The 10,526-nt window shown below is 43.1% G+C and overlaps 1 protein-coding gene across 1 annotated transcript; it reads right to left on the reverse strand.

The window, feature by feature from the left end:
* Positions 1-6,957: 6,957 nt before the first annotated feature.
* Positions 6,958-10,135, reverse strand: mpv17l (MPV17 mitochondrial membrane protein like). Its single transcript, XM_005739924.1, has 4 exons — positions 9,449-10,135; positions 8,912-8,982; positions 7,650-7,679; positions 6,958-7,411 (listed from the first exon to the last, which is right to left on the reverse strand). Exons 1-4 carry the CDS (start codon positions 9,753-9,755, stop codon positions 7,196-7,198), a joined length of 624 nt encoding a protein of 207 aa, XP_005739981.1. The 5' UTR covers positions 9,756-10,135; the 3' UTR covers positions 6,958-7,195.
* Positions 10,136-10,526: the final 391 nt, after the last annotated feature.

Raw genomic sequence — 10,526 nt, forward strand, 5'->3', positions numbered from 1 at the left:
AGCCTCGTTGCCTCTCGCTATTGGTGAACTGTCTGTCAATCAAGGACTGGCAGGCGGGGTTTATAATTATTGTCCAATCACAGTAATGATATCAATGTAGAATGGGGGAATCTACCAAAAGGGATCTTAACAGTCCCAAGAGTCTAGACGTTTTTGATGGATTACCAGAGGATGCTGCCTTTAAGTGCTGTTGGAAATGTGTCGAAAAAACAAATATTAAAAAGTTCTAGAACATAGGCATGTAAAAGTTATTAACAAGACCATTATTATTTTTAATTGCAAAATAAAAACATATATAAATATATTTATGTTTATATTTATTTAATAATTTGTTTTTGTTTCATAAATAGCTGCCAGCCATAAAGAAAAGTGATAAATTCAGATTTTGTTTGTTTTTTGAAAGGGTGGTAAATTATTTTTGCAAAAAAGTTCAGGAAAGCTTTTATTTTAATTAACTGGTGGTTAATTTGGGGGGGCCGTCCAACTTAAAAAACCCCCGCCCAACAAAAGCCCGGGGTTGGAATGCAAAATGGTAAAAAGATGGCATTTAAATTATTTTTGTATTCTCTTGGAGTGCACCTTAAGTTTTCTTATTGTTAAAGAAAAAAGTACATTCATAAGAAATAATATTGTTTGGAGAAGATAATAATGTACCATCCATCCAGCATTTGTCCAAGGCATCCTGGTCAGATGTTGAGCCAATACTGAAGGATGCAGCTGTCACTTTTAGAAGATGCTTATTTCTGCTACTGGTATCTTGGTTCTTATTCTTTCAGTCACTACCAATAATGACGAGGATACTGGTGAGGTCACAAATGTAGCTCAGCTCAGAATCTGTAAAACAAAGGGCTGGTGTGACAGGACAGGATGGTAGTAACAGGGTGAGACAGAAGCCAAACAGCTAAAGGAAGATTCGTTCATTCTTATACTTTTTTGCAAATGTATATGTGCATGTTTTTTTGTTTTGTTTTTTAGTAGAGCTATTCATTTATTTATGACCTCATTATTTTGGCAGTGCTGGTCCCCCCTAGTTGCCTTTGCAGCTTCGGTCTCCCTTCATCTGTCTGCAGGCATCCCTGGCTCTGTGGCCAATTAGACCACAGGACGAGTGTTGTCACCAAGTACTTGCTCAAAAGAAACCTCAGGGTTTCTCATTGGAAATAAACCACTTGTTGTTTTCACATAACCAGACAAGGAGCTGTGTGATAAAGCTGAAACTGTGTGGATGTGTGATTTAAAAAGAGATCAAGAAGCATGTTAAATATTCAACTTCTTTGTCTGCTTACTTCAAGTTACTTTTATTTCTGCCAACCCAAATGTGAGTTTCAGCTTTTTAAAACAATTTTATAAAAACCAAAATCACTTTCCAACACTGGGTGGCAACAGAAGCTTCATCATGTGATCACTTTTTTACTGAGATGACGTCATTAATGGTTATTTATATTAACCATTGTGTTTTTTTTGTATCAGTTACTAAACCTGTGCTTAAATTTAGGTCCTCTGCAGCCGCCCCCTCACAGTCTGTCGCTTATGTTTCCCAGGGTTAGAAAAGAAGGGCACTTGGCAGCGTCCTTCACTCTGATTGGGTAATAATTTCACTTCCTGTTGATGGGGTCAGAGGTCGGAATGACTGGGTCAACTCTGTCCTTTTGCAAAGGGATTAAGGAGGCCTATCTGATCCTGGTTAATCCACCCGCACATCACTGGAGCATAAAGCTTTTATACACACACACACACACACACACACACACACACACACACACACACACACACACTGTACCCTTGCTTCATATCTGTGCTGCATGTTTTGAGTCCACACACTGACAGCAGATTATAAACATGAACATGTGACCGTCACTGACATTAGCGGCAGTCTGGTTAAAGTGATGCATCTGTTTCAAGAAATACTTTTATTTGCTTTTAGAATGAAATCTATTAAAAGACTGATGTCAGTACTGTGTGTTGGTAAAATCTAACTTATCTAAACTAACTTTACTTACTTATATTAGTATTAGTTGTCTGTGCTGAGCAGTAGAGTTGACTAAACTCATTTAAAGGTAATAATTTGTATTAAGAATACTTCCTCTGTGGTGAGAACAAAGACTCACTGGGCTGTTGATGTTTCACCTCAGATCTTTGATTTAGTCTTCACTTCACTATGATGTGTTTAGACGACCACGTTTGAGACTTCTGCAGTGATCAGTAACTTTAATAAATCCAGCTTTCCTGTTGTCTCTGCAGCGTATGGGTCACAGAAAACAGAGAACCCTGTCTCTGAATCGTAAATATTGTGTGCATGCTATAAAGTAAATATCCAGCCCATTTATAATGACGCTTTCTTAAGTCAGCATGAATTTCTTCACTATAATTTAGCTAAAATAATATTTAGCTGCCCTGCGACAGACTGGCGACCTGTCCAGGGTGGACCCCGCCTCTCGCCCTATGACAGCTGGGAAAGGCTCCAGCGCCCCTGAAAAGGATAAGCGGAAGCGAATGGATGGATGGATAATATTTAGCTCTTCCACTCTTGTTTACCGGTACATTAAGTGACTTATCCTGTTATGCACACTAAAAACAAAACAATGCATCAATCCTAATTTAAGGTTAGCTAATGTTTTAAGACTCTTTTTAAGAGTTTGTATTAAAGGTTTTATTTAAAGCCAGTCTGTCGATTTTTACAGGATAGCTCGATCTGGTTAGGAAAACAAAACAAAAACATAAACTTAGAGTGATTACTTAAGAGTCAAATCTTAGAGAATACTTAGCCTAAGTTAAAGTGTTTATTTAATCATTTTAGTTTTCATTTTTGAGCACTGCTGGGAAAAGACTTTGAGCATCAGATTCCAGAAACTGGCCTGAAACACCTCCTCATGGTGCTGCAGTATAAATAGACAGCGACTCTTTAAGATTCCTATATTTAACTGTTAACTGTGGGATGATTAACTGTTTTTCATTTAACTTATATAAAAAGTAAAACCTCTTATTGGACGATAAATTCTAGAAGAATTGGTGCGTATCCTCGTGAGAACCTCGTGAGATTCTAGTCGCTGAGGAAAAAAGTATCTTCCAGATTAACTTTTTTGTGATTTCCTACCCTTTTGGAGCTAAACAAGATCACCAAAACACATGAAATATCACTGGAAAGGCCACAATGTCCTCTTTTTAGCACATCAGTACTTAGTGGGGTTGCTCAAATAACTCAAAAGATAGAGACCTAAAAGAAATGTCCATTACAGAGGACATAAGTGAACAGGCTGGGTCTCAGGAGGGTGGAAACAACATTTACTCCACCCTGTGACCGTGCCGCTAACTGTGGTCTTTATCTGCTCCGGGAACCTGTTTAATGCTCAACAGTCCAACAGCCTCACTGTTCGTGGCTTAACTGGGACACAATTTTCCCATCGCATCTCATTCGAATCAGGACAATAACCCCGTCCACTGGAGACAACAGGAGAGAGCTGTTTGACCGGTTTATTGGTGTCAGGTTTACTCTGTGAACACGTGTCAAAAGGACGCACAAAGACGTGGCCTCGTTGTGAAAATATTAAAGTGATGGAACAACAGAACAGCTGAGGTCATCATAGCTGCTGTAAACTAGTCGCTGTAAGATCCTAGTGATAACTTTTATAAACCACTTTGCAAAATAAATGAACATTTGTTGAGGTTTAATGTTCTAAACATGGAAAACAGGATTTCTAGGTTTATCCACTGAAGGGCTGTTTTTCATTTGATACATGATCTCATCTGATAACACCAAAACCAAAAGTCTTACAGAATCAGTAAATCTAAACTCGTGTAACTCAGGTAAGTGATGTGAACACAGTAAGGTTTCTGGGCTGATGGCAAAATACAGAACAGTGACAAATTAAATAAAAACCAGTGAAACCTGCGAGGGAAGGCTCGCTGCCTCCTGCTTCATCCTGTGAAGGAACGCTTCCCTCTGCTGTTTCGGGGCCTAGCAGGGCGTTGGGATGAAGATGACATTCATCACTAGCTCTGGCCTTCACAGTCACATGATCTCAACCCAGCTGACCACAGGTGGGAGATTTTGGTTCAGCACTTTACTTTTCCTTTAATTTGTCACTCACCTGTATTGGATGGTTCAAGTAACAGAACAGGATTCAAATGTTGTAACTTCACATTTCAAACTACCAAACACAGCAGAAGTGGGATGCACTGACACGTATCCTGCTCTAATAACTTATAATGAGCCCTCTGGGTTCCCTCCAGGCCTTCAGTGAAGTAAAGTAACCTTCTAGTAATGGTCTAACTCTTCTTCTTGTGTATCTGTATTGATACAGATGTTTTCTGGTAACACCGCATCTCAGGAAACAGGACATCAGGTCAGTCGCTTCTTCTCCACATAAACGTGAGGTTTAGGTTACGTTTGCACGCTTGTAGGGGCAGGAAGGGAGGAGGTAAGGAGGAAACATCTGTAATTCTACTTGTGCATCAATCCATTTATGATCTTCCACCCATCCAAAGTTGTGTCCAACTAGCAGCAGGCTGCCCAGGCCAGGTGTTCTTAGACCAAATGAGCTATATAATCTCTCCAAGAAGGTCTAGGTCTAGGCCAGGGTCTCATCCCAGTTGGGTGTGTCCTGAAATCGGCCAAAAGGAGGTGCCCAGGACACATTCTACCTGGATGCCCAAACCATCTCAACTGCCTCCTTTAAAAAGGTCCCCACCACATTTCTAAGCCACCCGATGCAAGTAACTGACAGTCATCTATCTTTACTGTCTAACTGCTCACCTGCCTGCTCGATCCTTCATGTATATTTATTTTTAATATTACTTATCTAGAGGCATTAGCGGGTATTCTTTTAAATTCTCAAGTTTGATTTCTTTGACATTTACTGAGCACAATCACACAGAGTGAACCTTTCTGAGTTTTTATCCTGCAGATACGTCAGTGCATCCCAGCGCAGCTACGTTTTTAATTGTACATACACACATAAATATACAGCAACACACATCTTTCGTAGTATTGATTGTAACTGATGGCAGTCACCAGTCAGCCAAACACATCTGCAGACTTGTTGTCAACAGAAAAAGGCACGACTGGTATAAAGCAGAAATATCAGCCCTTGAAACTGGTCTCAGGAGCTCCGCTGAGCTGCAGGCTCAGATCAGATCAGGAACCAGTAGCCGTGGCTCGATATGTCAGATAAAACATCCCCGTTTATTTCAAGTGAAACCTGCGATGTTTGAAGTCGAGACGTCACCACAGCTGCAAACATCTGCTGTTCAGCTTTAGCCCTGCAGCTGCTTTAGTGCTGATTCATCACTGTTTGCTTCACTTTGGTCCAGAGCAAAAATAGACTATATTGCCAAAAGTGTTCACTCACCCATCCAGATCATTGAATTCAGGCGTTGCATCACTTCCATGAGCACAGGTGTGTACAGCCAAGCACCTAGACATGCAGACTGCTTCTACAAGCATTAGTGAGAGGATGAGTCGCTCTCAGGAGCTCGGTGAATTTCACCGTGGTACCGTGATAGGATGGCACCTGTGCAACAAGACCAGGCATGAAATATCCTCGCTACTAAATATTCCACAGTCAGCTGTTAGTGGTTTTATAAAAAAGAAACGTGGAAGTGAGTGAGAAAGAGAGCGACTCAGCTACAAAGAGGTAGACCGACCTGAAATCACAGGTCAGCGGATGCAGAGGTGCATAGTGAGCAGAGGTTGATCGCTGGTTTCCATGGCAACCAAGCCTTACATCACCAAGTGCAATGCAAAGGGTCAGATGCAGTGTGTAAAGCATCTAGAGCAGCAGAGATGTGTTCTCTGAAGTGATGAATCAAACTTCTCCATCTGGCAATCTGATGGACGAGTCTGGGTTTGGTGGTTGCCAGGACAACAGTACTTCTCTCACTGTATTGCGCCAAGTGTAAAGTTTGGTGGAGCGGGGATTATGGTGTGGGGTTGTTTTCAGGAGCTGAGCTTGGCCCTCAGTTCCAATGGAAGGAATTCTTCATGCTTCAGCATACCAAGACATTTTGGACATGTTCATGTTCCCAATGTTGTGGGAACAGTTTGGGGATGGCTCCTTCCTGTTCCAACATGACTGCACACCAGTGCACAAAGCAGGGTCCATAAAGACGTGAATGAGTCAGTTTGGTGTGGAAGAACTTGACTGGCCTGCAGAGTCCTGACCTCAACCTGATAAGAACATTTGGGGTGAATTAGAGCCGAGTCTGTGAGGCAGGCCTTCTCACCCAACATCAGTGTCTGACCTCACAAAGGTGCTTGTGGATGAATGGTCAAAGGAAGGAAGAAGAGCAAATACTTTTGGCAGTATAGTGCATCTCAGCAGCTTCTTGGTGTGTTTCTAAGCTCCCTGAGGTTGAATGGTGACGACCAGCAGCCTCATTTGACCCAAAAAAAGTCTCAGCTACACATTAAATAACCTGATCTAATGAGTTTAAATGAGCCTTCATGCTTGCCTGAGCAGGAACCAGTTTAATGACCTTGACCTTGACTCACAGTGTACTCGAAGTAAATATAATAACAAGTTTTCACACCGAATGAACCTTTGCAACGAGAAATGAAGGACAAGCTTCATGTTGTCGCTCGTGCACAGCTAAATCGTATGATTTACCATTGCTTTATATAAAGATGCAAAATAAGGGAGAGGGTTTGAAGAAAAGTGAGCAGAGCTGCGGGACTTTTACCTTTGGTTGCTCCAAAAAGATTAAAAATGCATGAAAAAGGACGGACGCTTACTGAACCCTGAGGCTGACCCTTGTGGATGTAACCGGACTGATCTAACCAAAACTGACTAAAGAGTTCTGGGTACCAGCTGGAGTACTGCATTAATGTGTAGCTTTAGAAGATTCTCCTGTAGCTGTGAGAGCCTTTAAATTGGTACGCAAACAACATCATATTTTCATAAATCCTAAAAACGTTCATCGCCATAAAAAGAATCAATAAAACACGCTGGACTCATAAACTTCCTTGACAGACTCCTGCCTGTCAATCAATGCCCTTAATTTAAAAACTCGCCTTCAAAATCCACATCAGTCAAACCTTGTGACAGACAGTGAGAGTATTCAGTGATTTTGCTTTCATTGGCTCCTCAGCTCTCATCGTGCTGGTTTAAGTGGAGGTAACGAACTCTCGGTCTTTCCTCCACGGCTCAACAACCTGAATGACTGAAGCGGCATCCTCTTCCACTCCTTCCTCCTCGCTTTAGTTTTCCCGTTGGGTCTTTTGCTTCTTCCGGGCCAGCCGGGCCTCACGCATCTCCTCCAGAGTTTTACGTGGGTCCATGATGAACGCGAAAGCCACTCCGGCCGTGCCATCGCCGTTCTGCCGAGAGAAGCACAGGAAGGTGGCCCAGAGGAAGGCGCAGCAGCCCATGAAGGCAGTCCGCATGTACAACGGCATCAGGACGAAGTTGAGGAACTAGAAAAGTAGAAGCAGAGAAGAGGACCATCATGGAAAAGGGTCTTCTGAGAGGTTTTCCTGTCAGTGGGGTGCACACTGTGATTCTGAATCTACACACTTCATATGAAAAAACAACAACATTTACCAGTAAATAATATCAGACAGCACAGCAGCAAAATCTCTGATTTTTAGTTCCACTCCTCTGAGATGTTTATTTTTCCTGACTTTAAACAAATAAAAATGAAAACAGGCTCACCTGCATGAATGGCCAGTACATGAGTCCAGTCTGAAAGAGAAAACAAGACACGATCAGAGTTTCCATCTCCATGCACACCTGAGAGGATCCCAGGGAGAGGCCAGGGATGAGTGTAGAACTGAGGCGAAGGTGCTGTGATTGGGATGCTTCCGTTCATTAAAACATCGCACACAGAGCTGCCAAACTGCACGCAGCAACATCTGTTGCTTTACTATTTAAAACATTAATCTCTATCAGGTCACTGTGGATCCTTCTAAGGTTAGAAAAGAGGACATATCTCACTCGCAGTTTCAATCCACTCACTTAACGCAGCTTGAAATGGAGAGTCAGCAGCAACGCCTGCACAACTGCACTTCAATTAGTGTGTGCAAATTATTACACTCCTTAGAGTATAATTTACACAAAGGTGATAAAGCAGAAAAGATCTGAATAAGACAGAGATAGAAGGGAGACACGCCAATCTCAGAAAAACAGTGAAGCATGGCCACCAAACATGGTTAGAGCTCAGCACTGAAGCTAAAAGACTGGGGTTAGAAAACGTTACATGAAAGAGAAGTTAGGTTTAGGTGTGCGTTACAAGTTAACAGAGGGGGAAGTGCAGCAGCAGCATCCTCCTCTGTCACACTGATCCTCTGCATCTCCTCCTTCACTACATCCATGAACCTCCTCTGAGGTCTTCCTCTTCTCCTCCTGCCTGGCAGCTCCATCATACTTTGTCCAGTAGATCCTCCCTCCCACCTCTGCACATACTCAGACCACCTCAGCCTCTCGAACTCTGAGCTGTCCCTCTGATGGACTGATTTCTAATGGTGCTCACTTTTGTTGTTTAGTGTGTGTGTGTGTGTGTGTGTGTGTGTGTGTGTGTGTGTGTGTGTGTGTGTGTGTGTGTGTGTTTAGTCACTGTTTTTCAAGATATTGTATTATGCAACTGTTGTCTGCGTGTGAGGATGGATGACTCACGACTGCAAGTACAAATAAAGCAACCCGAAGCTGTTTTACTGTAATCACAGCAACATGACACTATGAGTCACACTTGGCAGGACGTCAGCTCCTGAACGTCCTGAAACCCACTGACATTTTTATCCTCGGGCTGAATTACCCCGCGTGCTCTCCTCCGGGCGCCGAGCCCACTGCGCAAAAGCAGAAGTGCCGGTGGCGTAATCTACATTAATCCGGTTGTGAGCTGGCAGCGGCAGAAGCTACCGTGTGTGAAAGAAAGGCGACTTTCCTTCGTTTCGCGCCGCTGCTGAAGCGCTTCTCACCTTCCAGGTGTTGAAGAACTTCTCCCTCCAGTCCTCAAAGACGTCCTCCTTTCCCTCCAAGAAGCTCACCCCTGCGAAACAGAGAGCAGGTTTAAGGCACGGCTTGGGACGTGCGTCTTTGCGCACAAATGTAAAAACTATGGAACAAGACCTCACCTTGAACACTTTAGTATTTGACTGAGAGACAACCTTGACCGGAAACCACTTCACCTTCACACTCATTTAAGATGTTAGAGTCTCATTCACAAACTGACACTCTTTAGATTTTATAGTAATGGTTTGTCCCGATTGTCCAATTATCACTCATTATCAGCGTCATTCTGCGTCTGCGCTCTGGCTCCGATGGCTGGTTGACATTTATAGTTGGAAAAATTATCAATAACTCTCATATTTGATGTTCCGACCAAAGATAATATTTGCTGGCTTCAAACAAAAGCGCATTGAAGGGGGGTGTACTCACGCGCTTTGCTTTAACACGAAGCAAACTCTCAGTTCTGTAACCCTTAACGTGGATAAAATGAAAGATGCCCATCTTACCGGTGTAGAAGACACTGGTGGCCAAAGGCGACGCGAAGCTTTGGTCCAGCAGCAGTTTGCGGAAAACCATCCCGGCGGACTTTCCAGGGAAGCGCCTCTCCAGGGCGCGTAGCCAGAAGTAGTTAAAGTTTCCCTGGAAGCTGATTGCCACGATGGCGACATTGCGAGTGTGTTTCCAGTCCATGTGCTCCTTCTGAGCGATGAGCTGGTGGACTAGGTCACCGCCGGCGAATAAGCATCCGTACAAAGTGACATTAGCCAGCCAAGGGAATCGCTTGGCGGCTTCTTTGAGTACAGCTCTCCTCATCGTCTTTGGCACCGACGGGGACGCAGGTGCCTACAGAATGACCTGCCCTGAGTGGTTTCACCTCAGCAGTCAGGATGCAGGCATACCGGTTGGATTCGTTTGGCTAGGCCCTAGTGCCAGCCTACTGGACGACAGGACGCAATCCATCAGTGCGCCGTAATCTGGGAGGGATTACACGTTTCCGCTGGCAGCAGGAATATCGCACATCATCAGATCTCAGATGAGAAATGCCCAAAAAACTCCCCGAAAAATGCAATGCATAAAACCTGCCATGGCTTCGCTTTGGTCACGGTAAATTTAAATCCAGATCATTCTTTCTACTTCCCGTGAATCAGGTGCGTCTCCAGCAACAAATCCTGCAGGTCAAGCGCTAATCTGCACAGGCGTACATCCCGTCCAACTGCGTCACCAACACAGCAGCACAATTAATTTAATTTGACCAGATTCCATTAAATGTAACATTTTACACGCCAAATATTTAACAAAATTACTCAGGAAATTTACATGTAATTAAATTATGTAAAAGTTAAGAGTTTGGGCAGAATCTTTCTGAGTGTACAGCCAGGTAAAGACTTCAAATACTATGGAGAAAAATGTAGATCTCTCATTCTGAGGGTCCTTAAATAGATTATCCTCTGTCTTTTCTTAAAGGCCTGTACAGCCTAAGGTTTTCCCTAATACTGCAACTAAATCAAATAAAACCAGGAGTTGTCTGGAAAGACATCACGAAAACTTGAATGATGGAAGGTTGTGATCCAAATGCCATATCCA

This window comes from Pundamilia nyererei, unplaced genomic scaffold (assembly GCF_000239375.1).
Source record: "Pundamilia nyererei isolate P.nyererei 1_Seehausen unplaced genomic scaffold, PunNye1.0 scaffold00095, whole genome shotgun sequence".
NCBI classification, from domain to species: domain Eukaryota; kingdom Metazoa; phylum Chordata; class Actinopteri; order Cichliformes; family Cichlidae; genus Pundamilia; species Pundamilia nyererei.